Below are 21,059 nucleotides of genomic sequence, written 5' to 3' on the forward strand. Positions count from 1 at the left end.
TTCAGACATTTATCTGTTCTGGATCTTCACGGTGGCTCAGCAATTTATTTTAACTCTGATAATTAAACAGCCTGTTTCTGGCTTTCAGAGTGATCACAGCCTTGCTGCTCAGAGCAGAGACATGAAATCAATCCTTCATGCAGCACTCACCAACAAAGTACAGAGCCAGGTGATTTCAAAGACCTACCACAAATACAGAGTGTGGCTCCTGTGTTTCGTGGGTGCTGCTTCTGTGCAAGTCCACCTCACCTGAGCCATGTTATGCCACCTCACCTGAGCCATGTTATGCCACCTCACCTGAGCCATGTTAGGCCACCTCACCTGAGCCAGGCCATCCAAGTGCTCCAGCTCCTTGAGCCTCTGCTTCACCTGGGGGATGCTGTCGCCGGTGTCGGGCAGCTCCGCCTGCTGCCCCATTAAAAATTCAATGGCACTCTTGACCTGGACAAAGAGAAGAAAATTGCTGTAAAAGGATACAAAGCACAGGCAGGAAAGCAGTCTGAGCCCAAAATTAATCACACTTGAGCTACGATTGCTAAATCCAATAACACAACTAGTGTCCAAGAACTAATTTGTAAATTGAAAGATGCTTCCATCAGCAGAATCCACGCGACTGCAGGGCAGTGGTTAAATTAGCTCTCAGGGAGGAAGCACAGCCGTCTCCCCAGGCTAGCCAGCCCTGCCACAGTCAAGGAACAGCAGCATAAATTAAACACTCTCAAAAGAAAAAGCATAAGAACTTCTATCCAACAGATCTCCACCTCTCCCTTCTGCCAATGGGAGCACATCTGATCCTACCTCTTGAAAACTTTGCTCAAACTTCCAGAGTTGTAAATATTGCTCCATTTTTAACTGGTGCTTTTCCCAGAAGCCATCAAAAGCAGTCTCCATCTCACGCAGCTGACCAAGCAACCTTGGGCACAGAAAAAGGACAAGACTGGGACAATTTGCAAACAGGGGACAGAGATGGACAAGACCCAGAGATGACGTACACAGGGACCCAAGGTCTCAGAAGAAGTCAACAGACATATACACGTGGCTTGAGATGATCCCAGGGAGAGATTTAATGAAACCAGCACTGCAGAGCAGTGTGATCACACATCTGTGGGAAGCAGTTGTCACTATCTCCATTTATCTGGGTGAAACCTGGGGGCCTGGCAGGGAAGAGCCCTGCACGTGCTCCACAGCCTCATCACAACAGTGGGGACAACGATCAGAGCAAGTCAACATCATGAGAGAAGTCACCCAGCAACCTGATGGAGCAAAATTCTGGCATCTTTGTCTTTGACAGGTGACCTAAAGAACACATCCACGCCTCAGTAATTTGAGTGTTTCCACTGAAAATCAGGGGATTTAGGAACACAGTGCACTCACCGATTCACCGTCTCCCAGTCCCCAGGCCTCTCCTGCTGCTGTTCCTGACTGCATTCCCCTGAGTCTGGCTCTTCAAAACTGCTCAAAAGCAACTTCCCCTCTTTTGTGACTGCCGTGATCTCCTCCTGTATAACACAAAACATTTCTCGTTCAGGCTGCTTATTGTGAGGTAAGGATGAGGCATTCCCTGTGTGAAACAAAGCAGCAACACCCAACAGACCAAAGCACTCCCAGCAGATGTCTCAGTCCTCTTCACACGGAATTAACCCCGGGAGCTGCACGAGGCTGAGCCATGGACAGGGCACCAGGCTGGGTGGAAAGTGCCACACATGAATTCAGCAGGCCACAAAGTGACTCAGGAGGCCAGCACAGCCCCAGCTCTCTCCTGGTGAGCAGTGGTGCTGGTGTGAGACACCTGTCCACAAGTTCGTGTCTTCAAGCAGTGTTTTCCACAGCTTGAAGGCTGTGCTTCTCCATCAAGGTCAGCAGAGGAGGTTGTAAGAGGAACATCCCATGGAGGAACAAAGCCAGTACTTTGCTGTGAGCCCACACAGCAGCACTCAGTACAACCCCTACATCTGAAGCCAACACACCCAATACAACCTCTCTTAGGGGAAATTTAAACCCTTGGGGTCCTCATCAGCACCAGCTGAGGTGCTCTGTGCTGGCTGGGCTCAGCCCCAAAGCAAACATGTGCATTGAGTCAACTATTTTCAGGACAAAGAGGCCAAAGACAGAAGTGAGGAGGGAGAAAACACATGTGGCTGAGGAGCTGAGGTGGCAGAGGCCCTGAAGGAGTGACCTGTCTGTGGTTCCATTGCAGAGCCTGGCCCTGGAGGGTGAGAGCCCTCCCAGGAGATGGCCAGGTCTCTACTGCAAGAGAAACAATGGCAAAATCTCTTCAGGGAGAGGATTCAGAAAGCCCAGAGTGGGTTCAGTGCCTGCCTGCCCCAGAGAGCTCACAGCAGCCCAAACACAGCATCAGCCCCAGGAGCAGGACACAGCTGCAGGAGCCTCCCCTGTCCCAGTGTGCAGTGCCAGCCCTGTCACTGAAACACCCTGGGGATGAACACAAGGCAAACCCCATCTCCTGACACTGCCCAGGCAGGAGACTCAGCAGAGCAATGGTGCAGCGTGTTTCAGACTGCAGGGGGCTGTTATTTATCCTCTTAGCCCTCACTCTGCACAGAGCCATGGTCCTCCTTTGATTCAAAGCCATTCATTATCCATAAAGCAAAGTGGCCTGACTGTCAAACAGGTGGTGACTTGACTTTTTCTGTTCAGTATATCAGTGGGGTTAATTTCTTGGTTAGGCTGTTTAATTAATTTCTGTCATTTTTTCATTGTGCTTGATGCCAGTTTCTGTGCAGCATCACAGCTACATAAATTATTCTGATTTATTGAGTATTTGAATTCAGGAATCGACTGTACCAGTCCTGGGGTTGTCATGAGAGAGACACGGATCCCATGCCTTGCTGTCACCACAATCTGTGCACAGTTTCTCATCTGCTTTTGTGTTTCATGGTCTTAGAAGGAACAAAAGAAAAAAGCCAGCAGACCTCACTTCAGGCAAAAGCCAATGAGTGATTTTGATATTTGAAATTAATAGATGAGGAATTAAAAGCAACAGATGGCTTGTACTGAGTGCTGCTGTGCTTTCTACGCAAATGAAAACACGTGATGTGTTTGACTTCTCCACAGAGTGGGCACTGCTGGCTGGTTTTACACTGTGACCCACCCTGTGGGGCTGGTATCTGCCCCCTGCACTGTGGCCACAGTCCTGAGCACAAAGCTGAAGCCACTGAGTCATGTTGCAATACATGTAGCTGCTATTTCATATTACTCTCTTCATTTTCAAAGAGATGGAGGCCCATTGACAGTATCTATAATGATACTTTCTAAACATGCACACATGTATTATGCCTACACACAGCACAACTTGGATGACATTTTCAGTATTTCTTAGAGGCATCTTTCTGGGAACTTGCTGTCGCATGAATGACAAAGGATTATAAATTAAAATAGATACAATTCTTTGACTTAGGTAAATGAAACCTGTCACAAAGCAAAGGAGCTCATTCTTCAGCCCCACAGAACAGCTATGAACACAGTGATTGCTTCTGAAGGAAGGGTTGGGGGCCTGTGCTGCTCCCTGGAAGGTGCAGGAGCACCAAAGACAACAGGCTGATAAAGCAGCAGCTGGCTGCACTGAACCTTCCATTGACCCCTAGGATAATATTAATCACAAATCCCCTGAGCCACACCCTGAGCTGGCAGTGCCCTGAGCCATACCCTGAGCCATACCCTGAGCTGGCAGTGCCCCTGAGCCATACCCTGAGCCATACCCTGAGCCATACCCTGAGCTGGCAGTGCCTGGGGCTGTGCTGAGCCATACCCTGAGCTGGCAGTGCCCCTGAGCCATACCCTGAGCCACACCCTGAGCTGGCAGTGCCTGGGGCTGTGCTGAGCCATACCCTGAGCTGGCAGTGCCCCTGAGCCATACCCTGAGCCACACCCTGAGCTGGCAGTGCCTGGGGCTGTGCTGAGCCATACCCTGAGCTGGCAGTGCCCCTGTCTGGGCCATACCCTGTGTCTGAGCCATACCCCGAGCTGGCAGTGCCCTGTGCCGTACCCTGTGCCATACCCCGAGCTGGCAGTGCCCTGAGCCATACCCTGAGCCATACCCTGAGCCATACCCTGAGCTGGCAGTGCCCTGAGCCATACCCTGAGCCATACCCTGAGCCATACCCTGAGCTGGCAGTGCCCTGAGCCAAACCCTGAGCCATACCCTGAGCCATACCCTGAGCTGGCAGTGCCCTGAGCCATACCCTGAGCCATACCCTGAGCCATACCCTGAGCTGGCAGTGCCCTGAGCCAAACCCTGAGCCATACCCTGAGCTGGCAGTGCCCTGTGCCATACCCCAAGCTGGCAGTGCCCTGTGCCGTACCCTATGCCATACCTTCAGCTGGCAGTGCCCTGTGCCATACCCCGAGCTGGCAGTGCCCTGTGCCATGCCCTGAGCCATACCCTGAGCCATACCCCGAGCTGGCAGTGCCCTGAGCCACACCCTGAGCTGGCAGTGCCCTGTGCCGTACCCCGAGCTGGCAGTGCCCTGTGCCGTACCCTGTGCCATACCCCGAGCTGGCAGTGCCCTATGCCACACCCTGAGCTGGCAGTGCCCTGAACCATACCCTGAGACATACCCTGTGCCATACCCTGATCTGGCAGTGCCCTGTGCCATACCCTGTGCCATACCCTGAGCCATACCCTGTGCCACACCCCGAGCTGGCAGTGCCCTGTGCCATACCCTGAGCCATACCCTGTACCATACCCTGATCTGGCAGTGCCCTGTGCCATACCCTGTGCCACACCCCGAGCTGGCAGTGCCCTGAGCCATACCCTGAGCCATACCCCGAGCTGGCAGTGCCCTGTGCCACACCCCGAGCTGGCAGTGCCCTGTGCCATACCCTGTGCCATACCCTGTGCCATACCCTGATCTGGCAGTGCCCTGTGCCATACCCTGTGCCACACCCCGAGCTGGCAGTGCCCTGTGCCACACCCCGAGCTGGCAGTGCCCTGTGCCGTACCTTCAGCTGCAGGTACCTCTCGGTGCGCACGGCCAGCAGGCGCTCGATGCAGAACATGTCCTCGGGCAGCTCCGCCTCCGCCAGCTCCGTGCCGAAGCACTGCAACATCTGGGCAATGTCCTTCACAGTCAGGGCAAAGCTCTCTATGGCCTGCAGGGACACAGCGGCTGCAATCGGCCCGGGGTCACCACCATCCTCCTGCAGCTCCTCAGGGGCACCCCAAGAGCCAGGGCTGGGCTGGGCCGGGGCAGCCCAACAGCTCTGACACGGCTGGGTGGGATGTGCAGGCACACAGGGAGAACATCCCACTGGGAACCCAAGCTGCCATCACCTGGGACACAGCATCCCCGGGAAACTGAGTGCACAGGAAGCACAAGGACACACAGCAAGGCACAACTCCTGATTCCTGGCAATATGAAAGTTCTTGCAAAGGGAAAGGAACAAACCGAACTGGAAATTCTCTGAATTCTCTGCATTTGGTCAGTATGCAGTAGGCAGTCTCATTACCCTGCTTCCCAAACACAGTTCTGATATTAATCACATTAAGCAACCATTATTAACAAAAAAGCCTATTTGGTATCTCCCATTAAGGGAACTCTAATAAAGATTTTAAAGACAGATCTTCTGGGAGCAGTTTCAATAGGAGCCTGAGGGAGCCAATCCTGCAAACCCATCAAAGCCTAGCACCCCTTGGCTCCTGTGCACGTGTGATCTGGGAGGTGCAGTGGCTCTGGGGGCTCCCTTCAGCCCCCAGTGCTCAGTGCCTGACTGCAGACGTTCCCCAGGGAGCCCCAGCTGGCTGAGCACCCGTGGCCAGCCCCACTCACCGTCCTGAAGATGACCCACTCGCTGTGGCAGTACTCCAGGGTGCCCCCCAGCTCGGGGGTCAGCTGCTGCTCCTCGATGTACGTCAGCAGGTCACTGACCGAGCTCAGCATCACCACCTGCACACACACAGGGCCTGTGTGACCCCTGGGCCACCCTCCTCCTGCCCCATCACTGACCGAGCTCAGCATCACCACCTGCACACACACACACACACACACACACACACACACACACACAGGGGTTGTGTGATCCCTGGGCCACCCTCCTGCCCCATCACTGACCCCCTGAGCTCAGCATCACCACCTGCACACACACACACACACACACACACACAGGGGCTGTGTGACCCCTGGGCCACCCTCCTCCTGCCCCATCACTGACCGAGCTCAGCATCACCACCTGCACACACACACACACACACACAGGGGCTGTGTGACCCCTGGGCCACCCTCCTGCCCCACACTGAGCCCCTGAGCTCAGCATCACCACCTGCACACACACACACACACACACACACACAGGGGTTGTGTGATCCCTGGGCCACCCTCCTGCCGCACACTGAACCCCTGAGCTCAGCATCACCACCTGCACACACACACACAGGGCCCTGGGTCACCCTCCTGCCCTACACCGACCCCTGATGCACCTCAAACTCTGCTCTACATCCTGTTCTGGAGCAGGGCTTCCTTCTTAACACTTATGGCTTAACACAGCCGTGCCCAGGCTGCTCTGGGCACACACAGCCATGCCCAGGCCTCTCTGGGCACACACAGCCATGCCCAGGCAGCTCTGAGCACACACACAGCCATGCCCAGGCTCCTCTGGGCACACACACAGCCGTGCCCAGGCCTCTCTGGGCACACACAGCCGTGCCCAGGCTGCTCCATACCGGTAACTTGAGCAGGAAATCCTCCTGGCTGAAGCGGAAGCCGATGTCGGTGAAGGTGCGCTGGAAGAAGCCCGTGGGCCGCAGGACCATCACCAAGTGCAGGTTCCCTGGGAAGGATGCCTGCAAGGAAACACAGACAGCATTCACCACCCTGGGCAGAGGCAGCTCCTGCAGCAGCTCCCAACGCACTGAAAGCAGGGGAATCGTTCAGTTTTAGGGGGCCTTTCTTATTTTCAAAACAGGAGGGTGTGGCATTCACGTTTTCTGAAAAATCCCTTTGCCCAGGATTTTTTCCCTGGGAAGCTGAGAAGCCTTGGAGAAAAAGGAAAACAATAATTCTCTCATTTGCTTCTCCTGTGTTTTGCTCATGTGGAATGTGTTTGGGGATTGTTTACCCACAGGTGATTGTTCCATTGGATTCTGCTGGGAGTTGTTTGCACTCTTTGGCCAATTGGTGCCAAGCTGTGTTGGGACAGTCAGGAGTTTTCATTATTATCTTTTTAGCATTCTGTAAGTATCTTGCCTGTATTCTTTACTATAGTTTAGTATAGAATTCTTTAATATAATATTATCATAAAATAATAAATTAGCCTTCTGAGAACATGGAGTCAGATTCATCATTCCTTCCTTCCTTCATTGGGGCACCCCGCAAATAGAACAGGAGGGAGATGCTGGGGGTGGTTCAGAGATATGGGATGGAACTGCAGCAGGGCTGTCCAGCCCCACCTCCCCTTGGAGCAGGCAGGAGGTCAGCCCTGCTCCTCAGAGGCACACTTGTTATAAACTTTAATAATGCAGATACTGTTCATCATTATAACTTGGGGAATGAAATTACAACTTAGCAGGGAGCAGAGGGCTGGAACTTTGAGAGGAATGACAGATTGAGGAAGCAAAATTTATTGCCAAACTTGCTAATCATCCCATAACTGCATGAAGCACACTCGTCTTGTCCTTGGTAATTACCAGGCAACATTTAATTTGTGGCAAGAATTTGGAATTTCCTGTCTACACTGCTGGAGCCCTTTTTCAAGCATATGGTTAGCAGGTGCATTTTTAAATAGATCTGTGAAAAGGGTTCTTGAGAATGAAAAAGAATTTTTAGGAAAGTAGAAGTTGCATCATTAAACTATGGATAAGCACGTGATGCAAAGCCTTGAGTTAATTAAGACAATATTTGCTCCGAGATCCTGCCAGGCCAGGTCACATTTCTCTCCTCCTTATAGCATCCTCCTCCATGAAACATGATAGTAACCTCTATGCCAAGGGTGAGAATAATGAACGTGTTTGGGTACTTGGCACTGCAGGGCACTTCATCCATGCCCTCAAAACAAAGATCATCCCACAAGCATGCATTAGTGCTGTTTGAAACAGGATTTACACGAGCTCTGGCATCCCTGAGCTGCACTGTCACTCATTTGCTCTGTTTTCTGGGTAGGAAGGGGCAGGTTGTGGCTTCCACTGCCCACAGCTTCCCTTAGGAATGGACAGTGAATTTTAGGATCATATAAGCCACATAAATCCAATATATTGATCTGCTGTTATTTTAAGTACGAGCAGAAAAAAAAAGGTTGTGAATGAAATGACAAACTCATACCCTTTGGAAGTCAACAAGAGTGGTGCCAGGGACAAAGACTTGGCACTGGAAACAACAGCAAACCATTAAATAACAGGGACATTGGTGCTGGCTCCAGGCCCTGGTGCTGTGCTCCTGCTCCAGCCCTGGGCAGCACAGAATGCCTCCTCTGTGAACCCTGGGCTCCCACCTTGGCCCTGCCCTGGAAAACGCTGCAGGAATGTCTTTGAGCACAGAAATTCATCCTCCCTCACCCTGACATCATTACTCCCTTCATCCCCTGGCCCTTCAGCCCTGCTGCCACTTGGAGCTTCAGCCTCCCCTACTCCTTCAAGTCCTTTTGAACAGGCACCCTCTGGGTGCAGAGCAATCTCCCTGGAGCAATAGCCTGGGTGTCCAAACCTGGGTGTCCAAACCCAGCTCCCCACGGGAAACCTGCAGGCTTTGAATGTCAGCCCCAGGAGCCCCTGGGCAGGACAGGAAAGGGGAGCAGAGGCAGGAGAAAACCCAGCTCACAGGGACCAGAGGGAGCAGCCTGGCTGGGAGCAGGGATGGCCCTGGACACCTCTGCTGCAGGATGCCAAGGTGTCCCACACCAGGAGAGCACAGCACTGCCCTCCTGCACCCCAGGGACACCTCTGCTGCAGGATGCCAAGGTGTCCCACACCAGGACACACCAGGAGAGCACAGCATTGTCCCCCTTCGCCCCAGGGACACCTCTGGCTGCAGGACAACTCTGCTGCAGGATGCCAAGGTGTCCCACACCAGGAGAGCACAGCACTGCCCTCCTGCACCCCAGGGACACCTCTGGCTGCAGGACACCTCTGCTGCAGGAGGCCAAGGTGTCCCACACCAGGACACCCCAGCACTGCCCTCCTGCACCCCAGGGACAGCCATACACACACCATTGTATCCCTCCTGCTCCTTGGTATTTCACCTCAAAAGTGAAATGCCTGAGTTTCACCCTGAGTTTCCAGGGCAGATGATTGGATTTCCATTCAGTTTAGAAAGCGTCTGGGGATTTTTCAGCTGATCTTATACATACAGGATCAAGGTCAGCACTTAGGAGTAGCTACAAAACAGGAAGCACAGCTTTGCAAATGACACCTAATGTATTCCAAGCATGGGAAAAAATGAACATGACAAGAAATAAGCTTGTAAGAAAGACAGACACCCACAAACCATGTCCTGTCCCCTCTTAGAGACTTAAGGGAAAGGATGAAATGTTAGGAGAAAAAAACCCCACATAGACCAGTAATTCCTCAATATAACATTACTGTAAGGACTGTATTTTTTTAGTTAATGTAACAATTTTAGTTTTTCTCAGAGCTGAAGTGTAGATAAGTTTCCTAAAAACTAATCTCTAATGATACTGAAAATACTGCTGCAAAAGACCCTTCCCCACAATATATTAAAGAAAGCAAAGACAAAAGGATATTTAACATTGCCTCATGCTTTATGTTATCATTTGTAAATCTAAAAAGAATCCTGTGCACTTGATAAGCCTGGGGTTATGTAACAAAACACCTAAAGAACCCTCTAAAGCCTCTGCCCTCTGCAGCTCACCAGGAAAGGCAGAGAACTCCCAGCACAGTCCCCCTAAAGCAGGCAGCTGGCAGCACTTCACTGCTGTTACCTGTCCCACTGACCACAGGCTGCTCACACATCCCTCCTTCCCAGGGCAGACACGGACACCTTCAGGCCACTTCAGCAACTTTTTAAATGCACATTTAACTAGAACCAACAGAGAGCCCTGATTTAATCAATACAGACAAACTGGGCTAATAAAGCACAAGAAAGGACGTGCACTGAAAGGATCACAGTCACTGCCTCATTACTGGATATCTCACTCTCACACATTTAGTGGTATTTCAACATTTCCGCCCATTTCAGGAACTCTGTTTTCAGACACTGTTCTCCCCTGCAGTTCACTGGGGTATCCATGAGGCTGGAAATCAATATATAAAAAAATAATTTTTAAACCCAAAGTATTATGTGCCAGTAAGTTTCTTTCTGAGCTCTGCAGAGTCCAGGAGTCCTTATACAGGTACTGAACTTGATGACTTTCTGCTGCCCCTTGAAGGAAAAGCCATGCAACAAAATGCCAGGTGCTGCTAATCCGAGCCTTTGACTTCCCCCGGAGCCAGAGCCAAACTCCCAAGCTCTGCTACCTTTGCTGCAGCCGGCGGCACGACTGACCCGAGGATGCTGTCAGCACCACCGGGCACGGATCCGTGCGGGGCCGCTCCGTGCCGCGGCTTCTCCTGCCCTGGAGGAGCAATGACAGAGCCGTTCCTGCGGGCGGAGAGCCAGGGCAGCAGCGCTGCGGGCAGCGGGGCCGGCGGTACCCGGGGAACCCGGTGATAGCCGGTGGTACCGGCGGTACCCACTGATACCCGGGGAACCCAGTGATACCCAGCGGTGCCGGCCGTGCCCAGGGTGCCCAGCGGAACCCAGTGATACCCAGCGGTGCCAGCGGCCCCAGCAGTACCAGCGATACCCAGCGGTACCAGCGGTACCCAGTGATACCCGGCGGTACCAGCGATACCCAGCAGTACCAGCGGTACCCAGTGATACCCGGCGGTACCAGCGATACCCAGCGGTACCAGCGGTACCCAGCGGTGCCCAGCGCCGGCCGCTCCCGCACGGAGGATGCCGCCGCTGGCTCCCCCCGCGCCGCCGGAGCCCGAGCGCTGCGGGCCGAGTGCAGCGGCTGCCCGGCCTCCCCCGCTGTCCCGCTGTCCCCTGTCCCCGTGTCCCCCTGTCCCCTGTCCCGCTGTCCGCAGCACGGCGGGCCCGAGCCTTACCGCATCCCGGGCGGGCCGCCCGCCCCGCCGCGGGCCCGCCTCCGCCATGGCCCCGCAGGGATGCGGGGATGCTGCGGGGAGGGGATGCAGGGATGCAGGGATGCAGGGATGCTGCGGGGATGCTGCGGGGATGCTGCGGGGATGCTGCGGGGCGCTGCCCGGCTCTCCCCGCTGCCGGGGCCGGCACGCAGCCGCTCGGTTCGGCTCGGTTCGGCTCGGTTCGGGCAGGCAGCAGCCCTGCCGGCTCCCGGCTGGCAGCCCCGCTCTCCTCCCCAGCGCCGGCTTTGCTTTTAAGGTGGAATGCCAAAAATCATGCTGCAGCCGCTCTTTGCTGCGAGGATTGGGCTCCCAGCTCGGAGCTCTCACCCTTCCCTTTCCCCCCGCCGCTGTCTCCAAGGTGCCTTTCCAGCTGCTCTGGGTTCTGGGGCTGAACCAAGGAAAGAGGCTCCGGCCAAAAGCCGAGGCTTGCCCGGCATCACCTCCCACAGCACTGCTAGCCTGCTCTGCCCAGGCAGTTAGAGACATACAGAAAGAGTTAAAACAAAAATCTGTGCAGTGTGATAGAAAAATTTTCAAGATCAGATGCACAACCGCAGAGCTGCACTTGCATATACATATGCTGGAAAAAATAGGACACAGTCTGTGATTTAAATTCAGCTTCATGGCACTCCTTTACTCCAAAATTGTACAAAGATCAGAAAAAGATTTTTTTAAAATTGCATCAGGGCTTATGATGCGTGACTGGGAAAAAAATCAAGACTTAAATTTTTGTCCTTACACCTCCTGGACACAGCCACAGCCATTTAGGACCTGACTGGTTTTTAAGATCATATTCCCAAGTCTTAAGATTTAGTGGACACAGGTTTCCTGCATCCCTCTTTGCACAGAGCACCTCCCAGTCTTTGCATGGAGAGCCCTGATCCTGCAGGCAAAGTCACCTCTCCACATGGACACATGGCACAAACAGGGTGCCTGCTCAAATAATTCCATTTTCTTATTAAACACAAAATGAATGACACTTCTGTAGAAGCTACAAATTAGGACAGGATTTTTTCCCATTTGACACTTCCAGACTATGCAAAGCAAGTCCTTCATCCTTAAAGGATGCTCTTGGTATTAGCACCTGTTCAAACGCTGGCAGCAGAACTGAATTTTGATGATCACTTTAAAGAACTACTTTCTAAATGCTGCTTCTTCTCTAGTGGTATGGTAACCACACCTGCAAGTTCAGATTCTAACATTCAGAAAAATAAGAACCGAGAATATTCTTAGTGGGATCTCATTCACACTGCAAAAAGGGAGCCCTCTCTGCCTCCTGGGGATGCTGACAGCAAACTGCCAGCAAAGCCAGGTGTTTTTAACACCAACTTCAGCTGTAGCAGCATTAACCATTTAAAATACCATAAATCTAACTTTATCAGAACCAGGCAAGCATTTTCTGTCTCAGTACACTCCCTTCATCCTTCCTCAGATGGACCAATGTCTTTAACCCCTCAATGACTGAGCAGAAACAAGCACAACAACCACAATACACCCAGAATACCTCCCCTGACCCACCCCATGGCATGGTGTGGCTGGGACAGGATTTCTCTGATAGCTCCCACCTCCCCATGCACCCAGAGCTGTGACTTCCCTACAGCTGCACGCTCTGCTGAAAATCCAGGCTCTGGTTCCCAGACACAGAGCAATGCAGAATTGCACAACCCCCTTGTGAGCTGTGCTCAGAGCAGGTGCCAGCCAATGCTTAATGCATGTACCAGATTATTTAAAACACATTAATGCATCCATACACTGTTTAATAGATTTTTCCATCCATGCCCACATACAAATCCTTGTGAAGCCTGTTCAAAGAACCTAAAACTTTCAGTCACCAACAATTAGGTAAAATAAACTTATAACCAGTGTCAAGAAAGAACATACATGGAGCAACATTTTCCACCCATCAAAAGCATAGAACACGGCACAAAACACATTTGAACCAGTGCAAAAGAGCATAAACCCCAGGAAATGGATCAAGCAAGCAAATTAACACACAAACAGCTCATTTACACACTGCAATTAATTACAGGGCTATAAAGCAAAGTGCTGCCTAGAGAGGAAGCAGCAGCACCATTGCTCTGGTTCCCACTGTTTTCTGAAGGAGGTGCACAAAGGCAGGGTGACAGTGCACTAAAAGCAATCCACAATAAAGAGGACTTACTGCTATTTTTTGGAGAGTTGTTTTGACTGATGTCCAGGTGTCCAGTCTTCTGTCCAGGATTAGGATAAATTTAGTGTCAGACTCATGCTGACTGCAAGATAAGAAAATACCAGTAACCAGATAATGTTCCAAGAAAAGTGACTCTGTTCCCAAAAAAAAACCCAAATCCAAGAACTCAGAGTGCAAACCACATTTTAGTATTTCTGCAGTTCCTGAAATTCCCTTTGAAAAAAATTTCCTGAACACCCAAACTCTTTCCAGTGGAGCTTAGCAACAGGACAAGGGCCAACAGGCACAAACTGAACCACAGGGAATTCCATCTGAATATGAGGAAAAACGTCTTTTTCCTGAGGGTGACAGTGCCCTGGGACATGCTGCCAGGAGAGATTGGGAAATCTCCTTCTCTGGATATTTTAAAAACCCACCTGGGGCTTTTCACATCTCCAGCTATTCCAGCACAACCTGCTGCAGGTGAGGCTGCTCTTCCTGGGGGCTTGGATCACCTTTAAGATCCCTTCCAGCCCAGGCTCTGTGATCTCCACAGCTCCCCTCCCAGCCCAGCCCCTGTGATTGTGACTGTGCTACCCAGGTCCAGCATCACCTCTGACTGTGCTACCCATGTCCAGCATCACCTCTGACTGTGCTACCCATGATCAGCATCACCTCTGATTGTGCTACCCATGTCCAGCATCACCTCTGACTGTGCTACCCAGGCCCAGCATCACCTCTAATTGTGCTACCCATGTCCAGCATCACCTCTAATTGTGCTACCCATGTCCAGCATCACCTCTGACTGTGCTACCCATGTCCAGCATCACCTCTGACTGTGCTACCCAGGTCCAGCATCACCTCTGACTGTGCTACCCAGGGTCCAGCATCACCTCTAATTGTGCTACCCACGTTCAGCATCACCTCTGACTGTGCTACCCATGTCCAGCATCACCTCTGACTGTGCTACCCAGGTTCAGCATCACCTCTGACTGTGCTACCCAGGTCCAGCATCACCTCTAATTGTGCTACCCATGATCAGCATCACCTCTAATTGTGCTACCCACGTTCAGCATCACCTCTGACTGTGCTACCCATGTCCAGCATCACCTCTGACTGTGCTACCCATGTCCAGCATCACCTCTGACTGTGCTACCCATGTTCAGCATCACCTCTGACTGTGCTACCCATGTCCAGCATCACCTCTGACTGTGCTACCCAGGGTCCAGCATCACCTCTGACTGTGCTACCCAGGGTTCAGCATCACCTGTGGCTCTGTGAGAGGTGGTGACAGCTGATTGCTCTTGAAACCCAAACTGGCCTTGAGAAGGAGCCTGCAGAGGAGCTGTGCCCTGGCCAGAGGCTCCCCCAGCTGATGGCCCAAACCCCTCTGCCCTCCCTGCCCAGGTTAGAGCAGCCAAGTGGGGACTCCTGCCTTGTTTGGGCAGCAGACAGCAGAGGGGTGACACCAATAGGGCAGGAGACAGCAGAGGGGACACCAACAGGGCAGGAGACAGCAGAGGGGTGACACCAATAGGGCAGGAGACAGCAGAGGGGACACCAACAGGGCAGGAGACAGGAGAGGGGACACCAAGAGGGCAGCAGACAGCAGAGGGGACACCAATAGGGCAGGAGACAGCAGAGGGGACACCAAGAGGGCAGCAGACAGCAGAGGGGACACCAAGGTGGCAGGGCAGGAGACAGCAGAGGGGACACCAATAGGGCAGCAGACAGCAGAGGGGACACCAAGGTGGCAGGGCAGGGCAGTGGCAGCCTGGCAGAGGGGCCAGGGAGCTGTGGTGGATCCCCCAGCCCGTCCTGCAGGGCCACTGCCACTGCCCCAAGGAGTTTTCCAGCACTGCCCAGCTGACTCAGCAAGCACAGGCTCCTGAGTCCCTGTAACTCCCAAAGCCTCTGAGCTGCTCTGAGATGCCCAGTCTGGCCAGGCAGCTGCACCAGGGGTGCCTGCTCTGGCAGGGCCCAAGGCTGCCCTGGCTGTAACTCAAAGGTTCCTTGGCAGGCTGGGGAGCAGCAGGCAGCTGAGCTGGAGCAGCTCTCTCTGTGCTTGCACACAGCCAGCCTGGAACCTCCTCCTCTCCAGGAGTGTATTTACAGCACAGCCAGGCAATGGCTGCAGTGTTTACCCTGTGGATGCTGGCACAGGACAGCCATGCCCACAGCAGCCTGCCCTGCTTCTGGGAGAGGCTCCCAGGACACTGCTGGCTCCCCAGAGGGCTCAGGTGGCTGCCCTGGCACAGCCCTGTGCCAGCATCATCCCTGCTAATCCCTGTGTTTGGCAAGGCAAACACAAGGGGATTGCTCAGAGGTATCACAAGGCAGACAACACTTGGCAACTCGCTACAGGAAAGGAAAAAAAGTCACTTGAAGGCAGTGCAGGAGCCTTCATTCAGTGCACATCTTGCTGCTCTGCTCTGTGCAGCTACAGCTCTGACAAACACATTTAGGAGGAATTAGCAGTGGTGCTCAGAGGGATGAGGACTACAACTCCCTCTGACTCATCACAAAAGCTGACTGAAGGCATGGAGAGGCTCCCAAGCCACCCTGTGCCACATCCTATGGATCTGCACCTTCACAGCCACAGTGCAAAGGTTTGAATTCATTCAGTGGCTTTGAAGTGTAGAAGAAAAGAGTAGAGAAAATGAACATCAAATTTTACAAATGGGTCATACACAGAACACATGGAATAAAGTCTGAGGCTGTGAGTCTGGCTTTTCAGCCAAAACCTTTATTTGCTTAGAATGATTTGGGCCATGTGAGACAACTCTGCAGGTTTCTGTCAGCTCTGTTCCTCCCCACCACGAGCTAAGTGACCCAGGTGGGTAAGAGCAGGCCAAAGGATCCTTTGGTTTGAGGCAAAAATAAAACCCTTTGGTTTTTCAGCACACTCTAGAATTTTAAAAGCTATGTCTCTGAGCTATAAAGAACAATTCCCAACTTCCCTGGTGTTTCCCAAGGGCCTGCAAGTGAAAAAAAAAATAAACTGTGTTTACACAGAACTGCTGTAATCATAATAAAACCTGAGTACAACCCCCAGAATGCAGAAAAGGCAGCCAGACTGCAGTGCAGTGCCAGTTAGGAAAAGCTGGAGTCATTAGCTCAGGACAAGGTTATGCTCAGAGAGCACCTCTGAGCATGCTAATGGACTTTTACCAGTGCCCTACAGAAAATGGACTTTTACCAGTGCCCTTACAGAAACAGAGGGAAGCTCCCAGCACTCTGACAGCCTTGCACCTACTGTGAGAAATTGGTCACTGTAGGCCAGTGGAGAAACTCTGTGACTATTTGCAACCCAGGCCTTGCACGTTTGTCAGATTTCCAGGCCCATGATGTACCTTTTAGAGTGACAATAAAAATAAATGAGTGCTTTCCACCAGGGCTGTGAGGGCTCTCTGTTTGCACCCAGCAGCAGGGAGATGGAGACAGATAACCAGGGCAAGGATTGCTTCTCTCTGGGTGTTTCTTGTCACTTTTTGATGCACCAGACTAAAAATAAAGGCCTGGGATGTTTTGCAGGACTTGAAATTGGACCCTGGAGTCTGCAGCTGTGAGGCTGAGCACAGCCCCCAGAGGCTCCTGGCTGCTGGTGGGATCAGAGCACCAGGACCTGCCCAGTGCTGGAATCCTGGGATATTTATAGGCACCAGCACCCTCCAGTGTGCCACACTCAGTGTCACAGCCCTGAGCCACTCTGCAGCTCACCTCCAGCCCACAGCAAACAGGCAAAGCTTGTCCAAACACCAACCAGCTGTGAGTCAAAGGAAGAACAGAACAGGACAGAACAGGAGGTGACACTGCAGTAGGAAGGGACCCACAGTGATAACCTGTCCAAATGTCTGACCCTTGAGGCTGACCAAAGCTAGAAGATGTGCTCAGGGCATTGTCCAAATGCCCCCTGAACGCTGACAGCTTGGGGAATCAATGGCATCTCCAGGGAAACTGTTCTGGTGTTTGACACCCCCTCAGCAAATGAATGCTTCCCAATGTCTGCTCTAAAGCTGCCCTGGCAGCTTTGGACCATTCCCACATGCCCTGGAGGCCAGGAGGAGAGCCCAGCACCCTCCTCTGGCATCCTCAGGAAGGCCAGGAGCAGGGATCCCCTGCAGCCTCCCCCTCCACAGGGCAGCTGCTCTCATTCTTCCTGCCCTCTCGCCACACCTGGTCCCTCTGCACAGCTCCACATCCTTTGCAATGGGGCACCCAGACCTGCACACAGGCCTGAAGGTAACACCACACCAGGCTACACACACAGGGATTCTTTCAGTTTTCAAGTTTTACTTTAATGGCAATTAAGTCAGTTTTCTGTAGTAACAATCTTACAGATACCATAACTGACTTCAACTGATTTATTTTTTTTTTCAGCTTCTATTGGAATTCTGGCTTAACTTGGAAGAGATCAATTCCTTCAGGCTAGAGAAAAGATTTGTATTTGCTGTAATTTGCACTGTCACAGTGCTCAATCCAAGCCTGGGTAAAGCACACCTCCCTGCTTTCCCACTGCTCAGGTCCCTGTTCTGCAAACACAGATGTGTCACCTCCCTGCCTCCAGCAGCCCCCTGCAGCTGCTGCTCAGCACAGCCAGCCTGAAGGCAGGCAGCATTTTCAGCTGCATGTGCACAGAATAGAAAGTGGGCACCTATTCCTTATTTTCCCTTCCAGCTCATGCACACAAGTACTCCCTGCAGCTGCCTCCTGCCTGCAGCAGTTCCCAGGAACACTAAAAGTTCTCTTGCCTACAGACTCACCTTGCTCCTGGCTCTGCTGTAAATGCACCTGCCTTGAGGACTCGGGAGCAGCTCTCAGCATCCACCTCCTTTACCCAACAATGATTTCCAGGAGAAGAGTGCCTCGTGAAATTCAGCTTCCCAAAATACTCCAAACCACTCAGCTTGCCCAAACACCACCAAGCTGACAGCCCTGAGGTGTTCCCAGGCCCTACAGGCAGGACACCAAGCAGCTCCTTGGCACAGGTGGGTGGTTTTCATCTGCCCCTGCACATCCAGGTAAGCAGGAGTTGGTGCACCCACCTAACCCTGATAACTGAGGAAGTGAAGCTCCTCTAGCAAGGAAACATCTCCCTCTTTTAGGGGCTTTCTGGCCAAGGTCTGACTCTAACCCCACGATGTGATGCTGCTGGGGGATGTGTACCAGGGCTGGCACAGAACCTGCCACCCTCACCCAGGTGATGCTTTCCTGATGCTTTCCTGCTGCCCTGAGCCTTGCAGCCCCAAAGTGCTGGGGAGCACACGCTCCTGAGCTGATCAGACACCGGGGCAGGAGGAGCAGAGCAGGATGATTAAAGTGCTTTTACTAAAAACATGCTGAACGTGTTTGAATCACCAGCAAGCTCGCAGCTCTCATTAGTTGCTTGATTGAGTCTGACCTATTACAGGGACTCAGGACTGCTCATCATGCTAATGCCAGGGTGGAATGAGAAGCCTTGGAGAAAGCAGCCAGAGCTGGGAAGTGCAGCTGCACAGAGCAGGGCTGGGTCCTGTTCCTGCTGGGCCAGGAGCCCCTGAACCCTCAGAGTCCATCAAAAAGAGGACAGAGGAACCAGAGGCTCCTTTTGGTTTTGTTTTGGTTTTTTTTTTTTATTTTGAACAGAGGTGCCTAAACACCCCATACTTCTTCCAAAGCAGCTGCTGATGGAAAGCTCCCATCCAGCTGCTGTCAGCCTGCTCTCCCTGCAGGACAGAATTTGCCAAAACAGGCATTATTCAAGAAAATGAAGGATTCCAGGTAAGTGAGTCACAGGCTCAGCAGCCAGAATTAGGAGGGTCATTAATCCAAGCCTACAGCCCTGTGTGAGGCACAGGCAGGCTGTCAGCAGCTCAGCCCTGACACACAGGCAGGCAATGGGAGCTGCTGCTCTCTGCTGAGCCATCAGCTGCCACAGGGACCCCAAAGGCTTTGTTCTGTAATTAGCCTCTCCCTCTGGTTTCATTTCTCTTTTTCCACAGCAATGACTCTCCATTTGTACACGTCAAAATATTATTTTGCAGTGGCATGGTATATTTAAGCAGTGACACACGCCAAAGCTTGAGGAAAGCTTGTTGCTAATTAGAAACTTAATCAAGGAAATGTGTGGTACGTCCCAGCTGACAGGTCACAGGGATGATGCCCACTCCTTGCCCTGCAGTTGCTGGCACTCAGAACACCTGCCCTGCTGCACCTGCAGAGCCCTGCCCAGGGCAGGCAGGACCCCCCTGCCCACCCGCCCCAGGGCAGGGCTGCCAGCAGCTCCTACCTGGGCACTGAGGTCAGGTAGCTCAGGACTCTGGCCACGCTCTCCTCGGGCACCTGGTTGAAGCCAGCGTTGTCAGGCAGGGTGATGATCCAGGCCTTGTCCTTGCCCCTTCCACCTGCAAACACACAGGGATGCTGCCCTGGGCTGCTCAGAGCGCTCCCTGCCCCTGGCACAGGGGGTTCACAGCGCCAGAGGAGCCAAACAAGGCCAAATCTGCCTCTGAGTCCAACACACGGGGGCAGGTGCTGGAAACAAATGCATCCAGTACCAGGCATTTCCTTTACTCACGGAGTGAACTTTAAAACAGCACAGCAGAAGAAATCAAAAATACAAGGGCAAACCAACATACTGCTCTGGAACCTACAGAAATGCATTTCACAGCAAAGTGCTTGTAATGCATGGAGTGCTGGGAGTCAGAATATTTTACAGTGGCACGGGACAGAAACCTGATCTGCTCTCCAAAGTGCCTCCATGTTTTATTAACAGCATTTCTATGGCACTGGATACCACCTGATGGCCAACAGCCTGTGGGAAGTATCACTCTGACAAACAGCAAAGAACTTGCTCTGGAGTGTTTAATTACCACAGGGGGAGAGAGACCCTGAAGATGTTCTCGTACTCACCAGACAGAAAAGCAAACTCTTTCATCAGATCATCACTGATGTCCTTTGCACAGATGGGTATTGCAGTTTCTGGAGAAAGGGAAAAGCAGCAATCAAAATAAAGCACAGATCCAAAGCAAACACATTTATCTATGAGTTAATCCAAAGGTGGAACCCGAACTTCCCTAAACTACACATGAAATTGTGTAATAAAGGATATGTGGATCTTAGAGATGTTATTTCTAATGTTTCTAATGACTCTGACAGGGTGAAAGCCACGAGTCAGCAACAAATGTATTCCATAGATGCACCAAGGGAGCACTGCCCTCCCCTCAGTGGGCCATGTCCAGTGCAAATTTTTATATTTTGGAGTCAGCAATCCCTCTCCCTGTTTTACCAAGTCCCCCAGTGCCTCCCAGCCCTGGCAATGCAATGGGCTGAGGTTTCTGCTGGGAGCTGCAGCACCCAAGGCTGCTGCCCTTTCAGGCTGTGCCAGTCCTTAATTTTGCACTAATAACCCCCTGAAATTGTGCTTCCACCTGGCACGGGGCCACAGCCATTGCAGAGCTGCTGTTCTTATGGTCAGTTACTAGAGTTCTTCCTAATTAAACCATGGCAGAGCTGTTTCAATGCCATATTTAGCACCAGGATCGTCTCAGAGGCAATGAAGCACATCAGAACAACACACACAACTTCACCTCTCCCTGGGAGAGGAAACAAAGACCACACTGACTAAACACAACAGGAGCTTAAAGCTGGCAGACATTTTTCTGGATTATCTATAAACGGAATGACAGCTAAAAATCAAACATCCTTGTTCCTGCAAATAAATGTTTTGAAGCACATCTATGCAGATTAAAATCCTTGGGCTTTCTGATAATCAAATTTTAAACACTGATTATTTCCCAGAGTTGGTCCTAGGGAATAATCTTCTGGCTGCCT

The 21,059-nt window shown here is 52.1% G+C and overlaps 1 protein-coding gene across 7 annotated transcripts in view; it reads right to left on the bottom strand.

The window, feature by feature from the left end:
- MCF2 (MCF.2 cell line derived transforming sequence) overlaps positions 1-21,059 on the bottom strand; it is a 53,864-nt gene that overhangs the window by 23,725 nt on the left and 9,080 nt on the right. For 2 of the 7 annotated variants that reach the window (XM_071442132.1, XM_071442135.1), the window contains exons 2-10: positions 20,139-20,207; positions 19,516-19,630; positions 13,260-13,350; positions 6,680-6,799; positions 5,790-5,906; positions 4,963-5,112; positions 1,375-1,499; positions 799-913; positions 322-441 (exon numbers count right to left, since the gene is read on the bottom strand). In XM_071442132.1, the coding sequence (XP_071298233.1) occupies positions 322-441; positions 799-913; positions 1,375-1,499; positions 4,963-5,112; positions 5,790-5,906; positions 6,680-6,799; positions 13,260-13,350; positions 19,516-19,630; positions 20,139-20,207 (1,022 nt within the window). Of the gene's footprint in view, positions 1-321; positions 442-798; positions 914-1,374; positions 1,500-4,962; positions 5,113-5,789; positions 5,907-6,679; positions 6,800-11,059; positions 11,438-13,259; positions 13,351-19,515; positions 19,631-20,138; positions 20,208-21,059 lie in introns of those variants that run through there. The other 5 variants (XM_071442133.1, XM_071442129.1, XM_071442134.1 and 2 more) reach the window with 4 other exon arrangements.

The sequence above is a fragment of the Agelaius tricolor genome, unplaced genomic scaffold (genome assembly GCF_023055355.1).
Source record: "Agelaius tricolor isolate 1412-34295 unplaced genomic scaffold, bAgeTri1.0.p SCAF_17, whole genome shotgun sequence".
Taxonomy (NCBI): Eukaryota; Metazoa; Chordata; class Aves; order Passeriformes; family Icteridae; genus Agelaius; species Agelaius tricolor.